At 47.0% G+C, this 26414-nt stretch overlaps 1 protein-coding gene and 1 long non-coding RNA gene across 2 annotated transcripts in view; one reads left to right on the top strand and one right to left on the bottom strand.

Annotated features, from left to right (window-relative positions):
• The window catches only part of LOC310703557, a 453580-nt gene that overhangs the window by 320847 nt on the left and 106319 nt on the right, over nucleotides 1-26414 (top strand). The gene's annotated exons all lie outside the window — the stretch shown is intronic.
• Nucleotides 14670-26414, bottom strand: part of JAG1 (jagged canonical Notch ligand 1) — a 66919-nt gene continuing 55174 nt past the window's right edge. Inside the window, exons 20-26 of the mRNA XM_083495890.1 lie at nucleotides 25651-25736; nucleotides 23596-23709; nucleotides 22047-22156; nucleotides 21716-21952; nucleotides 20023-20154; nucleotides 18436-18586; nucleotides 14670-16951 (exon numbers count right to left, since the gene is read on the bottom strand). Of these exons, the coding sequence (XP_083352016.1) occupies nucleotides 16494-16951; nucleotides 18436-18586; nucleotides 20023-20154; nucleotides 21716-21952; nucleotides 22047-22156; nucleotides 23596-23709; nucleotides 25651-25736 (1288 nt within the window). The 3' untranslated portion in view covers nucleotides 14670-16493. The remainder of the gene's footprint in view (nucleotides 16952-18435; nucleotides 18587-20022; nucleotides 20155-21715; nucleotides 21953-22046; nucleotides 22157-23595; nucleotides 23710-25650; nucleotides 25737-26414) is intronic.

Raw genomic sequence — 26414 nt, 5'->3', positions numbered from 1 at the left:
TTTGTTTTCTTAAAAAATAAAAAATAAAATCATTTTTTGTCCATTAAGAGATTCTCTCCCAGCTTTGTCAAGACTCATTTACCTGATTTATTCTATGAGTCTTAGCATGTTTGAGCAAGCAGGGCCCAAACATCACAGCTTTAGTTTCTTAAATACTTCAAATCCTTTCCTTGTATAAGGAGGAGGGGGAAACTCAGTACTCAGTTTAAACAATTACGGAAGGAAAGTGTCTGATCTCATGTAGCATGTAGAGTATATTACTAGACTGAATGGGTCTGTGGGTATATCTGAATTTTCTTTCTTGGGGGAATACCCCTTTAATCAAATTTCCCCTTAATTGAATAGTGAATAGAATGAAATGTGCCTGTTTTTCATCATGAAAGGGCACACATCGGTAAAAGATATCATGGTTGTTGTGTAGAACCACTAGGTACTACACCATTCTTGGTCTTCGTCTTCTTTGGTGATCACTCGCAGCCGAGTCAGATTGTCTTCCATAAACACGGTTTTAACAATGAGTCTGTAAGTGACTGTGGAGGCCAATTCTGGATCCAAGCGTCCTTCCACAGTGAGGACATTGGTTTCCGGGCAGGAGTTGATCACGGTGTGGATTTGCCAAGCATGCCTTCCTCTTAGCACGTTTCTCCCTTGCGTCCTGAGTTCAAGTGTCTTCAAAGCCCATGACACCTTTGGTCAAGGCTGTTCTCCAACTGGAGCTCTCGCAGGCCAGTGTTTCCCAGTTGTCAGTGTTTATACTACATTTTTTTTAGATTTGCCTTGAGACAGTCTTCAAACCTCTTTTGTTGACCACCAGCATTACACTTTCCATTTTTAAGTTCAGAATAGAGTAGCTGCTTTGGAAGACAATCATCAGGCATCCGCACAACATGACCACTCCAACGAAGTTGATGTCGAAGAATCATGGCTTTGACACTGGTGATCTTTGCTTCTTTCAGTTCACTGGTATTAGTTCACCTGTCTTCCCAGGTGATATGTAAAAATTTTTGGAGACACCATTGATGGAATCTTTCGAGGAGCTGGAGCTGGTGTTTATCTACTTGCATTTTGACGTGCTTTCGGACTGCTAGGTTGGCAGGAGCTGGGACAGAGCAAGGAGAGCTCACCCCATCGCAGGGATTCGAACCGCCGACCTTCCGATCAGCAAGCCCAAGTGGCTCAGTAGTTTAGACCACAGCACAACCTGCTCCCTTAGCTGTAGTCTAACCACATCCAGAGGGCTGCATTCTGATCTAGAGAGATGGAGGCCATTTCTTAGGGCCAGAGACTACTGTGACTTGGAAATCTCGCTTGAGGGAAGTGCGGCATTGATGACGGTTATCTCCAGCGAAAGGGGATGAAGGTTTGTTTTAGTGAGATCATGTGAAAAGGGCCTTATGGCAGGTGTGTTTGCAGAGCTGAGTGCGCTGGGAGCACAAATGAGTTGAGTGGATGAGTGCAGTTTTGGATTGCAGGGGGAGGGGCTGTGGCCGTAACAGCGAATGTAGCCTGGAAACTTGGATTTACCGTATTTTTCGCTTTATAAGATGCACCAGACCACAAGACGCACCTAGTTTTGGGAGGAGGAAAACAAGGGGGGGAAAATTCTGAATCTCAGAAGCCAGAACAGCAAGAGGGATCGGTACGCAGTGAAAGCAGCAATCCCTCTTGCTGTTCTGGCTTCTGGGATAGCTGTGCAGCCTGCATTCACTCCATAAGACGCACACACACATTTCCCCTTATTTTTTAGGAGGGAAAAAGTGAGTCTTATAAAGCAAAAAATACGGTAACTGAGTGGGTGTCTTGCACAAATTAGCAGGGAGTGTCACTTCATTGCTGTTGGTTCTGAAATTTCCACACCAGGAGTGTCCAAGAACGAAGATTTTATTACACTGGGGGTCAGTGCGTTGTGAGCTTCAATTTAGTCTTCCAGTGCAAACATTCATTTGGATCTCAGTATAGGCTTATAGGCAGCAATTGTTCTCTGAGGCATCTGTGGTGCTCTTAAAACACAGATTAGCAACATATATCAAGAGGGGAGGAATTGTGAAGAAGATGGAAAGTTTTCTGCAAAGGCCGAACAATAGGTTTAAATCACCTTTAATATATATATATAGAGAGAGAGAGAGAGAGAACCATCTCACTGCAAATAACTGAACAATGGAAGATAGTAATTAATTATCCCAGCACTCCAGGTATGAAACAACAGTATTTATGAAGGACTACATAAGGGTGGTGCTGTGGGTTAAACCACAGAGCCTAGGGCTTGCCGATCAGAAGGTAGGCAGTTCGAATCCCCACGACGGGGTGAGCTCACGTTGCTCGGTCCCCACTCCTGCCAACCTAGCAGTTCGAAAGCACGTCAAAGTGCAAGTAGATAAATAGGTACCACTCTGGTGAGAAGGCAAACAGCGTTTCTGTGCACTGCTCTGGTTCGCCAGAAGCGGCTTAGTCATGCTTGCCACATGACATGGAAGCTGTACGCTGACTCCCTCGCCAGTAAAGTGAGATGAGCGCTGCAACCCCAGAGTCATCCGCAACTGGGCCTAATGGCCAGGGGTCCCTTTACCTTTTACACATGTAATACAGTGGTACCTCGGGTTTAGTACTAAATTCGTTCAGGAGGTCTGTTCTTAACCTGAAACTGTTCTTAACCTGAAGCACCGTTTTAGCTAATGGAGCCTCCCGCTGCCACCGTGCCACCGGAGCACGAATTCTGTTCTCATCCTGAAGCAATGTTCTTAACCTGAGGTACTATTTCTGCATTAGTGGAGTCTGTAACCTGAAGCGTATGTAACCTGAAGTGTATGTAACCTGAGGTACCACTGTACTTGTAAGATGTAACAGAGGCACTGTTTGTAAGGAGGAAAATGTGGTCAGCTGCAAGAATGATGTAACAGATTGATGGATAATAACTGAAAACTAAATAACAAATGATGCAGCTATGGGAGGAAATGATGGACTTATGTTTGCAACAGGCGCAGCCTAATTTTAAGAAACTGTATTAAAGTAATTAGGTTGGATTTGTGATAAGTTGGGAAATTAATAAAAATAATTTGGGGGGGGGGAAATAGTGGAACAAGTATGAGTCAAAGTTCGCCCCCTGTGAACCTATTTCCTTAGACTTGTAGTCCTGTCAAACAGTTCATGTCTATTTTTAGAATGCTTTTAAATTATTTTTAGAATGTATATAATTGTACTTGTTTGAATGCCATGTTTCCTGCCCTGGGCTCTTTTGGGAAGAAGGGTGAGATATAAATACTAGTAGTTGTTGTTGTTTGTTTGTTTTCATTGGGGCTTATTGAAATGACCATTCTGGCTTATTCTACCCCTATTTTTCATATTTTTTTGTGGTAGCATATTTTTTTGTGGTAGTAACGTTTGCTACACTTTGTGATGGCTAGCAATATGATTACAGACACCCCCCCTCTCTTTTTTCTTTTTTTGGCCAAGGGGATTTGCATATATGACATGAGATTTTTTTTAATACATAAGACACATTTAATAGTGTCTAATAGCAGATATGGGACGTGGGTGGCGCTATGGATTAAACCACAGAGCCTAGGACTTGCCGATCAAAAGGTTGGCAGTTCGAATCCCCGCGATGGAGTGAGCTCCCGTTGCTCGGTCCCTGCTCCTGCCAACCTAGCAGTTCGAAAGCACCTCAAAGTGCATGTAGATAAATAGGTACCGCTCCAGCAGGAAGGTAAACGGCGTTTCCGTGCGCTGCTCTGGTTCACCAGAAGCAGCTTAGTCATGCTGGCCACATGACCCGGAAGCTGTACGCCGGCTCCCTCGGCCAGTAAAGCAAGACGAGTGCCGCAACCCCAGAGTCGGTCACGACTGGACCTAATGGTCAGGGGTCCCTTTACCTTTACCTTTTAATAGCAGATATGGAAAGTTCTAATGATATTGCTGATCAGAGGCATTCCGCCAAAATAATCTTACGTGGCCTGAAATTGTGTTTGTGTGTTAGGAGACTCACCCCTCTATGAACAAATCAACGTGTCATATCTGGTCCATTTCAGAAAGGTTTACATAGTTATGTGCCAATTCAGCTTAGGGGTTACGTTTTTCTGGGTTCTGCAGCCTCCTTTTCCTAATCTGGTCTGGTTTGTTCCTACCTGCTTGATTTAGTTCAGGAGATAAATTTTGAGTTGTGCCAGTGGCCCATTGGGCCTAATTTTAAATGTACACCTAGTGCCTGGATAATTAAAGGTGATTTCCAGAAGTTAATGTGGGGTTTTTGAAAAGCGTGGGAAGGAGATCCAGTTCTTAGCATTGTCTCCCAACTGAGACTTATTGGAGCTTATTGTGCTTCTTTTCTTCTCCTTAGTGCGTGGGGGGGGGGTTGTGTCAGCATCACTTGTGTGGGTTCTCTTTCTATTCGCTTGTTGTGTTTCCTTGGTGATGAGACAGGTGGCCTAGGGTGTGGTTGGTTGTCTTTGGTTGGCTGGTGTGAGATTTCTTTATGTGTATGAGAGGGTGGGTTTTGGGGTCAGGTCAGCCATATTGATTCTTATGCTATTGTTGTTGTCTTGTTGGGCTGTGTAAGTGATAAAGGGGAACCATACTGGGGTGAAGGTGTCTTCTTCTATTTGTCCCCATGTCAGTTTCAGTCTATTGGTTGGTTGTTGTTTTTCTTGTAAGGCTGTTTCCCATACCGTTTCATACCATTGATCCATATTTACTCCCGACAGATCTCTCTAGTGCTGGCAATGATGCTTCAGGCTGTTGAGAGTAGGTGGGTTATGAGCTCTTTGTGATGTGAGTGGGCATTATTATATAGTGGTATCTCGGGTTACATACGCTTCAGGTTACATACGCTTCAGATTACAGACTCCGCTAACCCAGAAATATTACCTCGGGTTAAGAACTTTGCTTCAGTATGAGAACAGAAATCGTGCTCTGGTGGCACAGCGGCAGCAGGAGGCCCCATTAGCTAAAGTGGTGCATCAGGTTAAGAACAATTTCAGGTTAAGAACAGACCTCCGGAACGAATTAAGTACTTAACCCAAGGTACCACGGTATTGGAAAATGTTCAGTAGGGTCAGTTCTGGGGAGACTTCTAATACTCACTTAGTTATTTTTCCATATTTCTTGTGTGACTGATGTCCAGAAGAGTTGGATTTGGGGACATTCCCACCATACATGGAGGTATGTGAAGGCCAGACAAGTTACTTTGATGGCTGAGACAGGAAATCCTAGAAGTATTCCCTTCCTTCCCATCCCTAACAAAGGAGGGAGGGAATTATAGTAACACTAATACATTAGGCACGTAATGAATTTGCTGCCCTTTCATGAAACCCCAAATCAGCTGCCTAAAGCTGATTTCAGTGGATGTGACCTGTGCCTAAACACCTGTTCTGTATGTAAAAAAGGTAAAAAGTAAAGGACCCCTGGACAGTTATGTCCAGTCAAAGACGATTATGGGGTTGTGGCACTCATCTCACTTTCAGGCCAAGGGAGCCAGAGTTTGTCCAAAGACAGCTGTCTGAGTCATGTGGCCAGCATGACTAAACTGCTTCTGGAGCAACAGAACACTGTGATGGAAACGAGAGCTCATGGAAACACCCTTTACCTTCCCATCACAGCGGTACCTACAGTGGTACCTCGGGTTACATATGCTTCAGGTTACATACTGTCAGGGGTTCAGGAGCAGAGGCGAGGGCAAGGGAGGAAACAGAGAGCGAGGGGGAGGAGTCCGAAGAAAAGATGAGTGACGACGACGACCCGAGATCTCCGAGCCTGTCCAGTGAATCAGAAGATTCACAGAAAGGAACGCCAGTGGCCAGAGCAAGGGGGGAGCTTAGGGGGACACCCCAGGAAGAAGGGTCCAGAGAGGGTTCAGAGGGCAGCAGTTGGAAATCGGGGCCAGCGTCACCAACAGAGCGCAGTGGGGAGGAAAGGCGCCAGGTATCGAGCTCTGGCAGCTCGCAGCAGGGGGGAGGGCATGAGTCAGGAGTGGCCACACCTCCATCGGAGAGCGAAGAAACGGTCAAGCGGAAAGTGGAAGGTTGGGCGCGCGCGCCAAGTTCAAATGCACCGGAAGGCGGCGCAGTGAGCAGCCCGGAAAGGGAGCCAAGCACACAGTGCAGGTCCGCACGGACCACAAGAATCTGGCGCACGGCACAGTTCCTGAACCAGAGGCAGATACATTGGGCAGAGTTCTTTGCGGACTTCGACTTCCGTATAGAGTATGTCCCGGGGGACACCAACATCATGGCGGACGCCCTCTCCCGTAAACCGCAATACCTCGAGGAGGCGACGCCAGCGGCGGCCATGCACATCTTCGCACCGACAGCGTGGGCGTGCGCTTCGGCGACTGTTGATTTGGAGGCGGTACGAAGTGCGTTGCAGGACGACTCCTTCGCGCGAGCCAAGATGGCAGAGGCGCACAGAGGCACGGCGGCGACCGGCGAGTTCCAGGTTCGCGATGGTTTACTCCTCCGTAAAGGGGCCATCTACGTGCCGGGGGACGATCTTCGCGCCAAGGTACTGCAGCAGTTGCACGACGCGCCCACTGCCAGGCACTTTGGCACAGAGAAGACAATAGAATTAGTTGCCAGAGACTTCTGGTGGCCCAGGATGAGAGGGGAAGTCGCGGACTACGTGGCGAGGTGCGACACCTGCCAGAGGGCCAAACCAGTACACAGGCCGCCGGCGGGACTGCTGGAACCGCTGCAAACCCCGTTCGAACCTTGGGAGAGAGTGGTCCTGGACTTTGTAACGGATCTGCCCAGCTCGAGGGGCAAGACGGCAGTGCTAGTGGTGGTGGACTTGTTCTCCAAGATGGCGCATTTCATTCCGTGTGCGAAGGTGGCCACGGCGGAACAAACCGCCAAACTGTTCATAGACCACGTGTTCAAGGTTCACGGTCTGCCGCGGTCCATACTGTCTGACCGGGGGCGGCAGTTCATCTCGAACTTCTGGCAGAAGCTGATGGGCTTCCTGAACGTCAAGATCAACCTGGCTTCGGCTAGACACCCGCAGACCAACGGGCAAGCGGAGCGGGTCAATGCCATCATGCAGCAGTACCTGAGATGTTATGCAAATCAACAGCCTGCGACGTGGGTGGATTACCTGCCTCTCGCCGAGTTCGCCTACAACAACACGAAGCACGTGTCAATGGGGGTGACGCCGTTCTTCGCCAACAACGGAAGGCACCCCAGAACCTTCCCGGGACTGGAAAGAATGGGGGAGGGGGAGCCGCAGACAGCGGACGCGTTCGCGTCGGAGTTGCAGGAGGTCCACGATCAGCTTCGGCGGCACCTGGAGCTGGCTAAACACGCATACAAGGTGCAAGCGGACAAACACAGGAGGGTTGGCGAAGAGATCCATGTGGGAGACTGGGTCTGGTTGGCAGCCCACGCAGTGCCGGCCAGGTTGTTAGCGAAGAAGAAACTAGGGCATAAACAACTAGGACCCTACCAAGTCGAAGAGCAGGTCAACCCGGTGGCCTTCAGGCTGATGCTTCCGGAGGGTTCCAGGATGCATCCGGTGTTCCACAGATCGGTGCTCACTCCCTACAAGACACCTCACAGATTTCAGGAACCAGGAACGGCACCGAGTCCGCTGCGAGAGGGAACGCAGCAAGGGGGAGTGCCACAGGAGGAGCCCATCAACGAGGTCACAGAGATTTTGGACTCTAGATGGGGAGAGGAGGGAGTTGAATACCTTCTCGCCAAGGAGGGCACCCCGGCCAGCGCCAACAGCTGGGTGCCGGGCTACGCTTTGGAGGAACCTCTGCTCAAAGACGAGTTTCATGCCCTCTTCCCACACAGACCCATGCCAGCGGACTTTTTCGACGATTGGCTTTTCACACCGACGCTTTCAGCCAGCACGTTCCACGGGTTTGACTCGGACGAGAAACCGACACTGGACACACGTTCCCCGGAGGGGTCACCCTCGGGATCTGCCTCAGAACCCTCGTATTGGTGGGATGATCGACCAGAGGAGTAGTGGCGCAGGAAGTGGCTGGAGGTTCCAGGTCGAGCGACGGACCCGGGAACGACTGAGGCAGAGACGGACGTGGACATGTATGGGGAGAATTTTGGGTTCGAGCACGGAGGCACAGAGATGGAAGCGGAGGTGACCGTTGTCGACGAGCGCAAGGAGGAAGAACCGGAAGTCTTCAGTTGGAGGCCCGCCAAAGGGAGCGAACTGTATCCGGCATTCGTCCCCATGACACTGCAGCGCCCAGCTCCCGCACCAGAAGGAGGGGAGGGGGGAACGGGGGGCTTCGAGGGGGGAATGGATGTCAGGGGTTCAGGAGCAGAGGCGAGGGCAAGGGAGGAAACAGAGAGCGAGGGGGAGGAGTCCGAAGAAAAGATGAGTGACGACGACGACCCGAGATCTCCGAGCCTGTCCAGTGAATCAGAAGATTCACAGAAAGGAGCGCCAGTGGCCAGAGCAAGGGGGGAGCTTAGGGGGACACCCCAGGAAGAAGGGTCCAGAGAGGGTTCAGAGGGCAGCAGTTGGAAATCGGGGCCAGCGTCACCAACAGAGCGCAGTGGGGAGGAAAGGCGCCAGGTATCGAGCTCTGGCAGCTCGCAGCAGGGGGGAGGGCATGAGTCAAGAGTGGCCACACCTCCATCGGAGAGCGAAGAAACGGTCAAGCGGAAAGTGGAAGGTTGGGCGCGCGCGCCAAGTTCAAATGCACCGGAAGGCGGCGCAGTGAGCAGCCCGGAAAGGGAGCCAGGTCCTAAAGCCCGACGCAAGGAGACAGGAGGGTCCGGGGGGTCAGCGTCAGAAGAGTCCAGGAAGGAAGAGACCACGGGGGGCAGAGGGACCCAGAGGAGAACGGTCAGGCGGAAAAGGTGGAGTAAGGCTAGGGTATTAAGTTGGTGTACAAGGGGCGGAGACTCAGACGGAGCTCCGCCGGTCTAGCTATAAGACGTAGAGCTGCACGCAGCAGCTTGGAAATGGAAACTGTAACTCAATAAAGACTTTTATAAAGTGAACGCTGGCTAGCGTGATCCTCTGTGAGCTAGGATCTGAGAGCAGCTCTGACACATACGCTTCAGGTTACAGACTCCGCTAACCCAGAAATAGTGCTTCAGGTTAAGAACTTTGCTTCAGGATGAGAACAGAAATCATGCTTCGGCGGCGCGGCGGCAGCAGGAGGCCCCATTAGCTAAAGTGGTGCTTCAGGTTAAGAACAGTTTCAGGTTAAGAACAGACCTCCGGAACGAATTAAGTACTTAACCCGATGTACCACTGTATTTATCTACTTGCATTGGCATGTTTTCAAACTGCTAGGTTGGCTGAAGTTGGGACAGAGCAATGGGAGCTCACCCCATTGCACGGATTTGAACCGCCAACTTCCCGATCAGCAAGCCCAAGAGACTTGCCTGTATAATACAGTTTTGTCCTGTATTTCAGGCCCTCTCTCTCTCTCTCTCTCTCTCTCTCTCTCTCTCTCTCTCTCTGACAAGTGAGGCATCCTCTCCAAATGCATATGTTTGAAAGGGTGTGTGAAATGTCATATATTTAAGCTCCGAGTAGCCAAGCACAGACAAGAGTTACACATTCATGTTTATGTGCGTGTGCGACAAATTCCAGAGTTACACATTCATGTTTATGTGCGTGTGCAACAAATTCCAGAGGGGCCATCCTGTTAGGCTGCAACAGATTGTAATGGATTGCTTTGAATTCACTTCGGCACCCGGATGAAAAAGAAAAAATCGCCCCCCCAACTGCCCCGCCTGGCCCTGTCCTGTACTTTGCCAGAACAAAGGTGGCAGCCCTAGTCTAAATGATAGCATGAACTGCTATTAAATGTGGTTATCCCTCATTTGCAGGAAGGGCAGCAGAAAAAGCATGTTGTATCGATAGCTGTCTTGTAGAATATGTATGGTCTGGAAGCAGCATGGCTGCGTCTGCCTCCCTTTCCTAACCTCTGATTTGGCAATCCTTTCAGTCTGCTCCTGGGAAAGAATGAGGCTTGACAATGGAGAGGAGACAAAGCCTCAACCTTCAAAATCATTTTGCTTCCAGTTTGTTACCGTCACAGCAGCCCCCTTAGCTTGCATTAAACATGGAGATCAAGGCCCACAGAGAGAAGCAGCAACTAAGCGCCCATCCCTGGCAGAAGGATAACAATCAGGGTGAATTGTGTTTGTTGGATCTTTGCGCAAATGGTACAAAGAGAGCTTCACCACTCACCCCAAAACCACAAAGAATGAAAAGGGTCTGGGCTTAGTTAAAGCCAGAACAACTGAAACAAAGAAGCAACGGGATTTTTAAGGAAGCCCTGGGGTAGCCATTCGCAACCTTGGACTCTTGGCACAGGTTCTGGTTATTCAGTGATGAAGGAAATGCCCTCTGTGCATGCTCACAGGCACATCTTGCTCAAGGTCTAAAGCCGACTCTGAAACCTGGTTCAAACACTTCATCGAACCCAAGAAACTTCTCCTGAGAATTAGGACATACTAGGACATCTCCTTATTTGGGGAACATTTGAATTGTGTCTGCCTGTTTTTCGGTGCTGCTTTATGCAACTTGGTCCCTATAAGCCTGAAAATCTTTCTGTGTCCTTAAACATTTGCATCACACTGTTTCGGATCCACGAAGAAGGTTCCACGGGGAGAGTTTTCCGCCAGCGACTGCCCTGTGAAAGTTGCAGGGCTGAGGAATGGCTAGCACGTTGGGTGATCTGCTTTCTTTCACTTTGTCACTTTCTATTTGTCCTACCATTTATGCCCGCACAGAGCCCTCCGCTTTGGCCGGGAGCCTCCATTGAGCATGCAAGGGAGGCAGATCTGAGATTGCCGTATTTGGCTCTAGTATAAATATTGCCCGCTTGGGTAGGTGAGTTTTGGTCAGGAAGGAACGGGCTGGATTTCACAAGAACAAAGTTGACAGAAAACAAATTTGTTTATGAAGTAACTCTAGAAGCAAACTTTTTCCAGCCTCCAGCTGACTCATTATCCGAAGCACAAACATTCATTATTCTGTGTGAGGCCTCTCTCTGACAGACAAAAAAGAAAATCTGTGGGTGCCTCTTCCAAATTAGTATACTGTGAAACAGTAAGATGCAATTTCCACTCAGATAAACACAGTCAAGTCATGTTTCTTAAGCTGAAACATTCTTTGCTTTCCTTTTTGTTTCTGCAGCAGAGGAAACAACGAACCACAATAGTAGTTTCATATTTCAGAATCCTTTATTTTGAGCTCTCTCCTGCATCGGTCGAGTAGCTATGTGAATATTCTATCAGTGGTCCCTCCATTATGAATTTGAATTTAAGGCTGCTCTTTGTCTTACGTTCCTTATCTTGTTTATCTTCCAACTGGAGCCCCAACGGTATTGCAGACGGGGAACTGAAGCTAATTTACTCGGCCCAATAACCACATCTGTAGTTGGGATGCTGGCAAAGTTCACCAAGCTCAGAAAGAGGCTTTTACGAGTCCATCTCAAAGCAAAGAGAAGCTCTGCCATCCCCACATTTCTCCAGTAGCTCAGGATTTAATCCGAGCCAGAGAAGAATTCCCAGCTTCCTCTGTAAAGGGAACAGCCAAAGTTGTGCCTTCCAGGTGTTGTTGGATTACAACTTTCATTGTTTTTATGCTTGGCAATGCTGGCTGAGGCTGATAAAAGCTGTATAGTCTAACAACTGGAGCAGGGGTTGGCAAAGTATGCATGTGCAAACACTATTTCCGGTGCTCCTTTTAGCATGGAGGAAGCGTGCGCAGCTTCCCATTGGCTGCAGAAGCAATCCCAGATGTCCATTGGGGAAAACCTCCACTTTATAGGAAGGTGAGAGATGTAAGAAGTGGTCCACATGGCCTTTTAATGTCGGGATGCCGTGAGCCTGCCACACCAGCATAAGGGACCGGCATAAGGGACTTTGCAGCAGGCACACCAGCAAATGGGACTTTGCTGCTCTTCAGCTCAGCATTCACACTGTACAAGCACTGTTTGCTACCCTGCAAAGGACTCATTATCTCTAATTGGTTTGTTTGAACCTGCAGTGGGAGGCAGCTACAAAATGAACAACTGTCCTTGTGACTGGCAGATACAATCTGATGGGAATGAATGAAGCCGGGGCTCTTTGCACTCCGAAGCTGGGAGTGGTGCTTTTAATCTTGAGAGCCATTTCCTTAGGAAGGCAGCAGGGCTACTATCTAAGGAAGGCTTGCAGGAGGCAGCTGAAACATTACGGTGATCCAGTAATTTAAACTCTCTTAAGGCCATTTCCTAACAGCAGCAGGCCAGAATGCTGTTTGCAAATCCTGTTTTGGACTACAACTCCCATCATCCTAAATCAACATGGTGTGCTGGCAGATGGGATCTGTAGTTCAAAACACCTGGAGGGCAGCAAGTCGGGGAAGGCTGGTCTTAGATAAGAGAATCGCACATTCCCCGCAGCTATCTTAAAACTGGTTTTTAATGACAGGGGCCCGTGCTTCTCCAGTGAGTTGTATGTTTAGACATTTTGGCAGAGAATTCACTACCTTTATAAACTGGTTTGCTGCCACTGAATCCAGAGCAAGCTGTCTTGTGCTTTTGGAGGGGTGGGTGTGTTTGGGGAGAAAAAAATCTCAAAATGTATTTTTGCAAGAGCGACACCCCCACATCTCTTTGATGCTTGCAAGGACGGTGCTTCTAGCTGTTGGTACACATGGGGAATAGTAGAAACTCTGACTCTTCAAGCTTGGTCACATCAGTGCAGTAATTTTCCATACGCACTTATATTCCATTGCAGCAACAGTGTTTATCACAGAGGTGATAATTTGCCAGAATACGCAAGAAGGTTGGATTTTCTAGACCAGCATTTCCCAAACTGGGGTCTTCAGCTGCTTTTGGACTACAGTTCCCATCTCCCCCCTGACCACTGGTCTTGCTAGCTAGGGATGATGGGAGTTGTAGTCCAAAAGCAGCTGAATTGGGAAACACTGTTCTAGACTAAGTTCAACTGAGTCTGCAACTAACTCAGCCTTTCTCAACCTCGGGTCCCTAGGTGTTGCGCGACTACAATTCCCATCATGCTAAGGGGTTGTCGTTCAAGAACATATGTGAACCCAAAGTTGAGAAAGGCCGAACTCAATGACTAGCTGCGGCACTGGGATATATGCTCTCTCTACCCCCCACCCATTCACATTTCCAAGTCAGTGTCGAATTGCTGTGCCCCACCATGCCCAATTTCAAGTGTGCCTGCCCTAAAACATGGAAGGATGAAGCTACCAAGAGCGGCTTTTTCCCTGCGGTGTGTTTTGCTCAAAGATACACAATTAATCCAGAGCTTCCGAGTAAAAGGTACAGATTTCAGAAGGGCAAGTTCCTGCTCATTTCCTACCATGATAATAAGCACTTTGCTGGCGAAAAGGATTCTGGGTTCAAGGCTTTCTTGAAGAAACCTTACAGAATAGCCTTGAGAGACGATCCAAGGGCATGATTAGACGGTATAGGATACCCCAATGCCACTGAAACTAAGCACCTCTGCTCAGTGCCTGGGCCACATTGTGACCGCCATCTTGAGCTCCACAATAATAATAATAATTTATTATTTATACCCCGCCCATCCGGCTGAATTTCCCCAGCCACTCTCGGCGGCTCCCAATCAAGTGTTAAAAACAATACAGCGTTAAATATTAAAAACTTCCCTAAACAGGGCTGCCTTCAGATGTCTTTTAAAGATAGGATAGCTGCTTATTTCCTTCACATCTGAAGGGAGGGTGTTCCACAGGGTGGGTGCCACTACCAAGAAGGCCCCCTGTCTGGTTCCCTGTAACCTCGCAATGAGAGAACCGCCAGAAGGCCCTCAGCGCTGGATCTCAGTGTCCGGGCTGAACGATGGGGGTGGAGATGCTTCTTCAGGTATACAGGACCGAGGCCGTTTAGGGCTTTAAAGGTCAACAGCAACACTTTGATGAAAGAAAGGTGAGACAGAGCCATTGAAGCGTAAGAGAAACCAGGCCAAAGACCGTTGAGATAAATAAGGCCGTTCCACTTGCATCCATCACCAACACAAGATAGTTGGGGGCAGGACTCGGAGTGCCCACAAAACCAGATTAGGAAAGGGGCTTTAGCCACCAGTGCTTTCAAAAACTGGTCTTTAATACACTTTCATGGAGTCATCCTCTCGATCTCAGCGAGAACGATCCAAAAACAGACCAAGTTAACAGCCCTGACAGTTCTCCTCCTGGACCCGGGGTAGGCAGTGGGAATCCCAACATCCACGTTATGTGGTTCACCGAGTTTACCCCAATGAAACCACTGGGTTGCCCCATGGTAAGAGCTAGAAGCAAACAGCTTTATATGGCTTACTCTATGCAGGTGGTGCTGTGGATTAAACCACAGAGCCTAGGACTTGCTGATCAGGTTGGCAGTTCGACGGGTGAGCTCCCGTTGCTTGGTCCCTGCTCCAGCCAACCTAGCAGTTTGAAAGCACATCAAAATGCAAGTAGATAAATAGGTACTGCTCCGGTGGGAAGGTAAACGGCGTTTCCATGCTCTGCTCTGGTTCGCCAGAAGTGGCTTAGTCATGCTGTACACCGGCTCCCTCGGCCAATAAAGCGAGATGAGCGCTGCAACCCCAGAGTCGGCCACGACTGGACCTAATGGTCAGGGGTCCCTTTACCTTTATAGTGTAGCTATTGTTGGGGGTGGGAGAAGCATTTGGAAGACATTCATGTTGGAAGCATCTCAATGAAGCTCAATCTTCACACTATTTTTATACAAAAAAATTTAATAAATATTTTTCAAGATTTATTGCCAGGAATAAACACATCAGAGATGTATTTTCATGTCCGTGTAACACTAATATTACCATACAAGATATCCTCGTGATCCCGGTGGTTTACCCAGCGAGATTACTCAGTTTTAAGCCTTTTTTGTTGTCGCTTTTTGTAATTTTGATTTTTTGATCTTCCAACTTTTTGTAATAGCACTTTGATTTCCTCACTCCTTAAGGCGGGCAGTGTAATCTATAGCAAATCTACACAGTGATCTTAACTGGACACTCTACTGTTCAAGTATTCAACAACTAGCTTATCGGAATACTTTCTACATGCAGTAGATTACAAAGAAAAGAAGTTTTTTTAAAAAAACCTACAAGTGGTTCAGCACCACCTATCTGTGCTGGTGGGTGGGGGTGGGGGAAATCAAGAGTTTACAAAATAAGATTTCGGTGTTTCCAACTCCACACGCTAATTCGATATTTCTTTTCTTTAATTACATGCAACCGGTCACACGTTCATCTACAGAAGGTTATCGCTCAGTTGTGTTCCCTTAAACTGCTTCGCGGCAGATGATCTGCCTGCCCTTCGCTTTCCCCCTCCCTCCTCCCCCATGCCCCAACTTCTAAAGCAGCCGGGGGGGGGGAATAAAATAAAATTCTAATCTAATTCTAAACTGCCTCAGCTGGTACTTAACAAATATTCTTAAAGTGATACTATCAAAGGTGTTCTCAAAGAATAAAGACAAAACGCGCACTCAACATCGTACAGAAACCCAGTTTCAAGGCCCCAAAAGCCTCCTCTATCCTTTAAAAACAAACTGATTTTCGGAACACCTTAAATTTTGGCATGTAGGCAAACATGTAACAAAGGGGTGGGGGGTAGAATAAAAAGATTTTTAAAAAGATAAAGAAGCCATAAGCTTACAAATGCTATGGGGGTGGGAAAAACACCTTCAACTCTAAACACATACATATAAATAAAAAAAAGGAATGATATTTAAGGCTCTTGATTATTAAGTTAATAAATCAAATATACACAGTGATTAATAAAAAAAGGAATTATTTACATAACTATACAAACTTCTACTTTTGACACATTTCCTCTCAATTCTTCATTTTTTTTACCAGCAACTGCTGACAAGAAGTCCCCCCCCAATCCCTCCCCACTTGCCCTCCCCACAAAAAAATACAATTAAAAAAAATAAATAATAAACTTTTTTACTTTTTTTTCTCGATAGTTGCTGTGGTTCCGAGCTGCAAAGGCACTTTCAAATACAGAACTAGTTGTACGTCATCATAAAACCAATATACAAAAGAACTCTAATTTCAATAAATAAATAAAATTTATCTCCTTCCCTCCCCACAGGGACTGTATAAATCGTGACAGAGAGAGAGAGAGAGAGAGAGAGAGAGAGAGAGAGGAAGGAAGGAAGGAAGGAAGGAAGGAAGGAAGGAAGGAAGGAAGGAAGGAAGGAATTCTTTGCTAGGGGAGGGAAGGCTAAATAATAAAAGGCTACATGATACCTTGATGAAACCTTGCCAGGAGATGCATCAGCGGCGGCTGAATTGACAGGGGGGGGGCACTTTCGACTAGTTTTGCATAGATGTGGAATGCAGCGCTTGGTATTCCAGCCAACCACAGCAACTATCACTGCCAGTGTAAGCCAGCTTGTCAAAACTTAAATTAACACAGGGATTCTAAGCAAATAATAGCCTTAGACTCAAAATATTACACAACCGCTTTGAGAACTACAAGCTCCGAGTTGACTCCAACTGGTAAGTATGGAGGAGGAGGAGGCGGCGCCCGGCTGCCTGCTATACAATGTACTCCATGCGGTTCAAGCTCTGTGCGCTTTCCAAGTCCCGGTTGTCCTGCTTGTTTGTCCAGTTCGGGTGCTTTGTGGGCGTGCCGTTGGGGGGCTTTTCGTCTCTGTCGACCAGCGTGTAGGTCGCCTGCTTGGCAAAGCGGCTCTTCTGCTGGTGCTTGTCCATGTCGTCTTCCTCCACCTCGGAGTTGTGTGTCCTTATTTTGGCAATCTTGGAGTTCTTGTTCTCGTAGTCCTTGATGGGGATGGCATTGGCGCCGTGCTTCTCGATGGGGTTCTTGATCTGGTTCAGCTGCTCCCGGACGTTGTTGGTGGTGTTGTCGTCCGACGGCGTGTGCGTGTGCGCGCTCTGCTTCCGGCGCTTGCGGATGCACCAGTAGAAGGCCGTGACCAGACAGCAGATCCAAGCCACGGTCAGAACGGAGCTCAGCAACGGGACCAAGAAATCTGGAAGGCAAGAAGAGGAGGAGTTTGGATTTGATATCCCGCTTTGTCACTACTCAAAGGAGTCTCAAAGAGGCTAACATTCTCCTTTCCCTTCCTCCCCCACAGCAAATACTCTGAGGTGAGTGGGGCTGATACACTTCAGAGAAGTGTGACTGGCCCAAGGTCACCCAGCAGCTGCATGTGGAGGAGCAGGGAATCGAACCTGGTTCACCAGATTACAAGACTACCACTCTTAACCACTACACCACACTGGCAAGGGTGACTCTCATCAACAAACCCACCAACACTACTCGGCGCAGACAGCTCAGCGGTAGAGCATCTTCTTTGTGTGCAGAAGGTCCCAGATAATGATAATAATAATATAAAGGGTTTTTTAAAAAGGAAAGGATCCCTGGGTGGTTACGTCCAGTCAAAGGCGACTATGGGGTTGCGGTGCTCATATCGCTTTCAGGCTGAGGGAGCCAGCGTTTGTCCACAGACAGATTTCCAGGTCATGTGGCCAGCAGAACTAAACTGCTTCTGGTGCAACAAAACACCGTGATGGAAGCCAGAGCGCATCAAAACACTGTTTACCTTCCCACCGCAGCGGTACCTATTTATCTACTTGCACTGGTGTGCTTTCGAACTGCTAGATTGGCAGGAGCTGGGACAAAGAAATGGGAGCTCACTCCCGTCGTGGGGATTCGAACCGCTGACCTTCTGATTGGCAAGCCCAAGAGGCTTGGGTGCTTTAGACCACAGCGCCACCCGCATCCGTACAATAATAGTAATATTTTACCTAATAATATTTACATGCTGCCCATCTTACTGGGTAGCTCCAGCTACTCTGGGCGGCTCTCAACAGAACCATATAGCACTGGTTCTGGAAGACCTACATTGGCTCCCAGTAAGTTTCTGAGCACAAATCAAAGTGTTGGTGCTGAGCTTTAAAGCCCTAAATGGCCTGTGCCCCATATACCTGAAGGAGAATCTCCACCCCCATCATTCAGCCTGGACGCTGAGATCCAGCACTGAGGACCTTCTGGCGGTTTCCTGCCTGCGAGAAGTGAAGCTACTGGGAACCAGGCAGGGGGCCTTCTCAGCAGTGGCACCTGCCCTGTGGAATGCCCTCCCATCAGATGTCAAGATGAGTAACTATATAACCTTTAGAAGACATCTGAAGGCAGCCCTGTATAGGAAAGCTTTTTAATGTTTATTGTTCTTGCTTTAAAAAACACAATAAAGCATCAAACGTCAGTTCAAGCCATTCATTAAAGCTCAAATGAGCACTATCCAGTATTTGGAGGTTGTGTCTAGCAATGAATAAAAGTTATTTTACGGCAAACTTGAGATATGTTAGAATTTGTGCCGAAAAGCAAACTTGCATAAGAATAAGCCCTGCCGGGAAGTCTGGAAACAGGCTATGAGTGAAATGGCTTCCTATACACTTGCAATTTCCATTCCTACTGCCAGTCCTCAACCAACACATTTTTTAAAGAATTTACCTGTTTTGCTTTTAATTGGTCGCCTCTGTACCCGGACTTCTGCAACCGCTGCAATAAGCGTGCTATTCCCATCACGCTTGCTCACCAGATCAATAATTTTGTCTGTTATTTCTTTTATCGGGTTCTCTTCCTCCTGGATATCTTCGGCAGACTACGAGAAAGAATAAGATTGTGTATTAGAGACAATGTGAAGAAGAATCTCTAACCCAATGCTCACAAGAGGACCAAACAAACATGGAGACTCTGGTCTAACATCAAAATATGGGGAAGACTGGCTTCTGTAAGTACAGGACATGCATCAAGTTATTACCCAGTGCCAATGTCAATCCAGTGAATTGTGCAGAACGCCAACTCTAGAAGCTAGACTCTAGAACCCTCCAATAGGCTTGCTTGGGGATTAAGATCAGCATTGGCTGTCTTGTTCTTGGTGCTTGGAAGATTTGATGAGTGAGCACTAGACAGGATCTTCATTGTGGTGGTGCTATGTTCCTAGAATAACCCCCCTCAAATTCTTCAGGTTCTGATAGCACATTCATCTTGATGGCTGAGGACCACAATGCGGTCTCTTTCCATATGAACCTACCCTGACATCATCTTCTGAGGCCCTTCTTTGTGCGCTTCCTCCATGGGGGGTCCAGAGGATGGCAGCACGAGAACAGGGCCTTTTCTGCAATGGCTCCCCATTTGTGGAATGCTTTCTCCAGGGAGGTTTGCCTGGTCCCTTCATTATACACCTTTAGGCACCAGGCAAAAACATTCCTTTTTATCCAGACTTTTAGCTGACTGACATCCAATATGCTTTTGAAATGTTTTGGGAAGGGGGGGGGCAGATTATTGAGTTGTCCTTGGATTTGTGTGTGTGTTTTTATACTGTGATTTTATGTTGTGAACCGCCTTAGACCTGCAAGTATAGGGCAGTACACAAATTTAATTAATAACAACAATTCACTCCCCAAATCTTCCAAATGTGTGAATCCAAGATTCACTGTTGCTCATTTTAATGCAGAACACCTTACGTTCTCACTGCCACTAGCTTTGTCTGTACGTGTCGGTTGTATTTTGTCACTGCTTTCAGAATCTAAATTCATAGAATCATAGAGTTGGAAGAGACCACAAGGGCCATCGAGTCCAACCCCCTGCCAAGCAGGAAGCACCATCAGAGCACTCCTGACATATGGTTGTCAAGCCTCTGCTTAAAGACCTCCAAAGTAGGAGACTCCACCACACTCCTTGGCAGCAAATTCCACTGTCGAACAGCTCTTACTGTCAGGAAGTTCTTCCTAATGTTTAGGTGGAATCTTCTTTCTTGTAGTTTGGATCCATTGCTCCGTGTCCGCTTCTCTGGAGCAGCAGAAAACAACCTTTCTCCCTCCTCTACGTGACATCCTTTTATATATTTGAACATGGCTATCATATCACCCCTTAATTGTTGCATTTGCCGTTTTATTGTTTATTTCACGTGTATTTATGTCTATGGACGATATCCAATTAGATCGTAGTTAAACAGAGAACCCACTCTTTCCTACTGAGAGCAATGAGTCTTAACGTTTAGAGAGATGAGTCAGGCATACCAAGCATCAGACTTACAATCGCAACGTGGATTTCATCGTGTGCCAAGTGCGACGGTTCACACGTGATGTAGATGGAGTATTCGACGGACACATTCTTCAAGATACTTAGATTCCTCAGCTCGTTACAGATATGCTCAGTTGTAAGGCCCTGTGGGAAAAGAGCAAACACAGAACATGAGTACTTTTGATAGAAGAGGACACATGGCAAGAACATAAATCAATGGCACTTCTCTCGTTGCCATTTGCGCCTGGCTACAACTCCACAGAGAACGTTGCCTCTTAGGTCAAGAGCGGGGAACTCAAAGTCCCATCCGTCCCAGGCAACGTGGCCAATGGTGAGCGATGATGAGAATTGGGTCCTTCCAAAGGTTGTTCAACTACCAAGTTCCCCATCCCTGATCTACATTATAGCAGAAGCCATAATATCCACAATTGCCAATTGGGTCACTGGGAATACAGGTCATTGCCCAGGGAAGGTACATTGCTCAGTGGCAGAACACATGTTTTCCATTTAGAAGGTCCCTGGTTCAGTTCCTAGCATTTCCAGGTAGAGACCCCGCCCCCCAATTTAAAATCCTTGAGATCTGCTGACAGTGACTCTGCATATGGCGTCGTCCAAGTGTGGACTCCATAGGGAACTTCAGACTGATCTCAACTCCCTGATGAGTCCACCTGGATGGGACATGTTTTTAGCATCCATACTTTTCTAAATGCACGCCTTTATAACATGTCAAATGTGAAATGGCCCCCAGATAGCTAGTTAGGCTTGGCTTTGGGAAAGCCAACTTTAATCCCTTGCTTTATAAATGCCCCATTAGATTAAGTTCTGGTTAACTACAATAACAAAGCCTGAGGGGCGAAGGAACTTCAGGGCTCAGGGCCGAATGAGGCCCATCAAGGCCTTGAGACTTTCCCCAGGCTGCATATCCCATACTGGCCTCGTTCCACACTCTCAAGTGCTTTTGCCCGGCTGAAATATATCACTGATCTATGGCAGTGCCTCTTGCTTGCCTGGGTTTAGAGTGAGAGTGGCCTTCCAACTTTCCCGTGGTTCAAATGTAAACCTGGTGTCCAAAGCTAAGAGTCACATCTGCTGCTACTCCCACTTTTCTACCTCTGGTCCTCCCCATGGAACATCCTAGAAGGTTGTATATAGGTTGTATTTCCTTGACATCCGATGGGAGGGTGTTCCACAGGGCGGGCACCACTACCAAGAAGGCCCTCTGCCTGGTTCCCTGTAACCTCATTTCTCACAGGGAGGGAACCACCAGAAGGCCCTTGGAGGTGGACCTCAGTGTCTAGGCTGAATGATAGGGGTGGAGACACTCATTCAGGTATATTTGGCCGAGGCCATTTAGGGCTTTAAAGGTCAGTACCAACACTTTGAATTGTGCTCAGAAACGTACTGGTCTTTTAGGACCAGTGTTATATGGTCCTGGCGGCCACTCCCAGTCACCAGACTAGCTGCCGCATTCTGGATTAGTTGTAGTTTCCGGGTCACCTTCAAAGGTAGCCCCACGTAGAGTGTGTTGCAGTAGTCCAAGCGGGAGATAACTAGAGCATGCACCACTCTGGCGAGACAGTCCGCGGGCAGGTAGGGTCTCAGCCTGCGTACCAGAAGGAGCTGGTAGACAGCCACCCAGTCAGCTTATGCTTTGGAATTGCTTGCAAAGGCATTTGCGTAGCTGCTCTTTTCGAGACCAACTTACTGGAGTCATCATCTTTTTATTGAAAGTGAAAGTGATGTTGGCACAGTTGTCCTGATAGTAAGCATCGGAGTTGCACGTGCTTTTCACAGGCTGCTGATTGGAAGGCCAGCATTCGCCTATGTTGTCGCAGGGACCCACGAAGCAGTGGTCCTCTTTGACAGGGTGGCAGGTATGGCCTGTGGGACACTCGCTGTGACCTTTGGCGCTTATCAAGCAAGGCTTTGGACCACACCAGACCTAGAATGGAAAAGACAATTCAGTTAGCAGCTGGACACTTGGAACGCATGGAAAAGGAGGCAGGCTGAGGCAGCCAGGAGTCCCAGGACAGTACCTTAGAGCATGTGACTTTTCCGTTCACACACTGACAGCTATTACACTCATCGTCCCATTTAGTTCCATCTGGAATAATGTGCCCACTGCCGATGCAAGGCCTTCCTGAAACTGAGAGGGAAAGTGGTTTAGGGATTGACTCACAGAGATGCCTTTGACTCAACATTTTATGAATTATGAGATACTTCAAGTAAAGGAACCCAAGTATTGGTTTTGATTTTTTAACAGATGTGTACATATGTAGAATTTTTTTCAACAAGCTGCTTTTTTGGGTATTTCTATTATTGTCATCATCATCATCATTATTTTATTTGGACAACGTAATAATCATAAATAAAGAATCAAACTGTGTACCCCGCCACCAAGACCATTCCATCGTAACTATCCAACCTCTTGCGATGGTTTGACCCCTTTCCGTTTTAACAGTACAAATTCTGCAAACATATCTCCTCAAAATCATTTCTCCTGCATATTCCCCATCTTAATGGCACGTTAATTTACCATTAATAGCTATATCCCACACCTCTTTATACCACTCTTCCATTTTACATTCTGCTTCCCCTTCTACTTCCTAGCTATAACTTGCACAGCTGCCAATAAATTTGCGAGCAAGTCCTTGTGTGTGTAGTGAAAGCCAGTGTACCTTCCACCCCATCATAAATTAATAAGTTCAGTTACAGATAGGTAGCCGTGTTGGTCTGCCATAGTCAAAATAAAAAAGTTCCTTCCAGTAGCACCTTAAAGACCAACTAAGTTAGTTCTTGGTATGAGCTTTCGTGTGCATGCACACTTCTTCAGATACACTGAAACAGAAGTTGCCATCTCAGGTATCTGCCAATCATCTCATCTATCTCATCTCAGCTATAGGCTCATCTCAGCTATCTGCCAATCACCCATTCCCACCACCCTTCTGAGTAATACCCCTCCCCACCTTCTCACTATATAGAAGGATCTGGCAACTTCTGTTTCAGTGTATCTGAAGAAGTGTGCATGCACACGAAAGCTCATACCAAGAACTAACTTAGTTGGTCTTTAAGGTGCTACTGGAAGGAATAAATTAATAACAATGCTATCGCTGGACTTTTGGTCAGCTTGAACCCGGTGATTTCTGTTATCTCCTTAAACACCCTTTGCCAGAATTTTTTTTAAAATATATTTACACCCCCACCACATGTGAACGTAAGTCCCGGTTTCCTGGCATCCCCTCCAACATAACACTGAATTCTCTGTTTTAGGGGTGGTCCTCCAAATAATATTGGGACTCCAAAATCCCATCAGCACCAACGTTCAGGATGGGTGATGGTCAGGGACGAAGGGAGTTGTGGTCCACCAAACATCTGGAGGGCCACAGGGTCCCCACCCCAGCTTTCGCTCCAGTACTTTAGCAATGCTTCCCTCCTCCCTCTTCCCATTCCTTCTCCTCCCTGTTCAATCGCGAACACACAGATAGACATTCTGGAATTCTTTGCTCATCCGTATTAACTACTGGGAAGGAAAGGAGGCTTTGTTTTACTTTACAAGCAACGGACTACTATATATATATCCAATACCTTCTTGGCATCTGGGGCCAATGCGGCCGGCTGGGCAGATACAACGGTACCCGTTGATTTCATCGACACATGTTGCTCCAAAAGCACAGGGCGAGGACTGGCATTCGTTGATATCTGGTAAGGCAGAGGGGGGAAAGAAGATTAGTAGGACGGTGTAATTAATTAATATGGGCTGCATGGATCAATCCCCCCACCCACCCGAATGAAGAGTTGTAAAGCTGCGAGCCTTGCTCAAAATTTTAAAGAAGATTTTAAAGGAAAATCAGGACACAAGTAGTTACTTAATAGTTTTCAGTAAAGCTCATATGCTAACCTACAAAGCTGCCTTTTACAGTACCAGGGCTAGCTCTCTGGGGTTTCTTGCCAAACATCTTCTGTCTTGGCTAGAGTCAAGTGCGCATTTTGCACATTTGCAACCAAGATGCCCAGGCACCAGGATGGCACCTGACATTTCCACCATCTGGAGGTGCATGCCAGGGAATCCTCAGATGTTGACTTTTCCCACACACTAGCAACGCATCCTGTAGAATTCTACCAGTTATATTTTATCTGCGCAATCGGAATGAATTTCAGGAACCAAAAGGCTTTTTCTGTGCAGCCAGAGCAGGAGCAGCGAACAACGTTAGTCGCTTGTTGTTGCTTATCTTCGCTTACCCCCTTCCCACTGACCTGCTCATAGGTTGTGAAGAATATTCCTATGTTATAAATGGTCACCATTCAGAAAAAGAGGCCGGAATAGGCCAATATATATGTAGACTGTCCCTGGATCAGGTGAGAACTTAAAGAAGTTCTCAAAGTTCTTAATCTAGCTCAGTGTTTCTCAACCTGTGGGTCCCCAGATGTTGTTGGACTACAACTCCCATCATGCCTAGCCAGCATGACCAGTGGTCAGGGATGATGGGAGTTGTAGTCCAACAACATCTGGGGACCCACAGGTTGAGAACCACTGAAGGTTGTCATCTGAACTAGCCAGATGTGTAACTGATCAATCAATCACAGCCAGTCCATCATTTGAAAAATAAGACTTTAGACAGAGCCACCTTTCCCCCAAAATGGCAACCAGACATTTCACTTTGGAGTGCAACCTTGGCTTAAGGAGCTATTTGGAGCCTAGCTTATATATATCTGAGTTTCTAACACTGCTAGAGAAGCTAAAGGGGTTGATTCCAGGACCTGGGACCTGCCAGGCATTTTCTCCACTCAACAAAAATGCCCTTCCAACGTGGCCTCCATGTCCCATTTGCATTATTGGCATAAACTATTTCTTGTTTTCTTGTGGGACTTTTGCACTTCTCTTTAAATCCTGAGATGGCCTCTTGCTTTTAACACGTAAACAACTTCTAGTTCTGCAGGCAAAAAAAACCCCTCTGCTACTAATTTAGGAAACATTTTTATTGGTCAGAATTCCTCATCACAGGAGCTCTGAAAGGGCACAGTCTAAGGGTGGGGGGGTTGAAGCCCCGTAAAATGCATCAACAGGGGTCAGCAAACTTTTTCACTGTCCCTCAGACCTTGTGCGGAGCTGGACTATATTTTTTTTTTGGGGGGGGGCGGGGAATTAAAAATGAATGAATTTCTATGCCCCACAAATAACCCAGAGATGCATTTTAAATAAAAGGGCACATTTTACTCATGTAAAAACACACTGATTCCCAGACTGTTCATGGGCCGGACTTAGAAGGTGATTGGGCCGGATCCAGCCCCCGGGCCTTAGTTTGCCTACCCATGCTCTTCTTGACACTTGAAGTTTCCAATTCACAGATTGCTAGCGGTCACCAGAACCCGCAGGACTCTGGGCAAGTTAGAACCAACTTACTCTACGGTTTTTCAGGAGACTTTTAGCATGACTCATTTTCTCCTGCAAACAGGGGCACAGATCTCTCAGGGACATTATATTTGATTAAAGGAACTGCCACTGGAGTCTCTTGCCAAGCGACACAGAAAGGGCCATATGTGCAAACCGCAATTTAGCAAAAACAATCAACATATATTACACCTCCTGTTCTAATGTAACTTTAGGCCAAAGTTAAGAGCTGAAGGATTGCAAACACATACTTATCCTGCAGTCGGGACCCGCAAAGCCTGGAGCGCATTCGCAACGGTACCAGTTGTCTCCATCCACACATGTCCCACTATTATAGCTGTTTGGGGAGAACGAGAAAGAACTTTGCTTAGTTGACGCTTTCCCACTTTCACAAATGCATGTTCTTTAAGCCCTTTAGCAAAAAGCAGTTTGTAACTTAAGCAACACTGGCCCGTTTTGATTTTAAAGTAGGAGAGAATACTGTTGCACAAATGGGACCTGCGACAAAATGTTGCAGCACGGACTGCTTCTGTGTTTAAGCTTCTGGCCACTCCAGGCCTTTCCTCCCACCTGGTTCCCCTGTCCAAGAGGTCCCCTATTCTGTGTCCAATGAAAATGATCAGTGTGCACTGGGGATGTTTCTGGGGTGCTGGGGGTGGGAGTAGACACACTGAGGCCAAATCCCAGCTCCATTAAAATCATGGATTTCCCCATTTACTTCTATGGGCAGCCTTCAACTTCCATCCTTTAGATCATTTAAAAGCAGCTTTTAAAGAGTTCTTATCGCTGCTAAATGGAAAAGTAATGAAATTCCCTCTATATAAGACTGGATCCAAAAGCTGACAGAATATGCCGAATCAGACGGTTTATCAGAAAAAAAATAAAGAATAAATCAAACCAGGAATTTGTTTCAAAATGGGAGGTTTTCAAAGAATATTCAAAATATAAATATAGTAGTTTAAACTCTGTTGCAGCATTCGAGGAACTTCAGTAATATTTGTAAGACAGATATAAG

The sequence above is a fragment of the Podarcis liolepis genome, assembly GCF_965112155.1.
Source record: "Podarcis liolepis genome assembly, chromosome: 3".
NCBI classification, from domain to species: Eukaryota; Metazoa; Chordata; class Lepidosauria; order Squamata; family Lacertidae; genus Podarcis; species Podarcis liolepis.
Note: the sequence above shows the minus strand (reverse complement) of the source record. Positions and strands in the feature narration are given on the sequence as shown.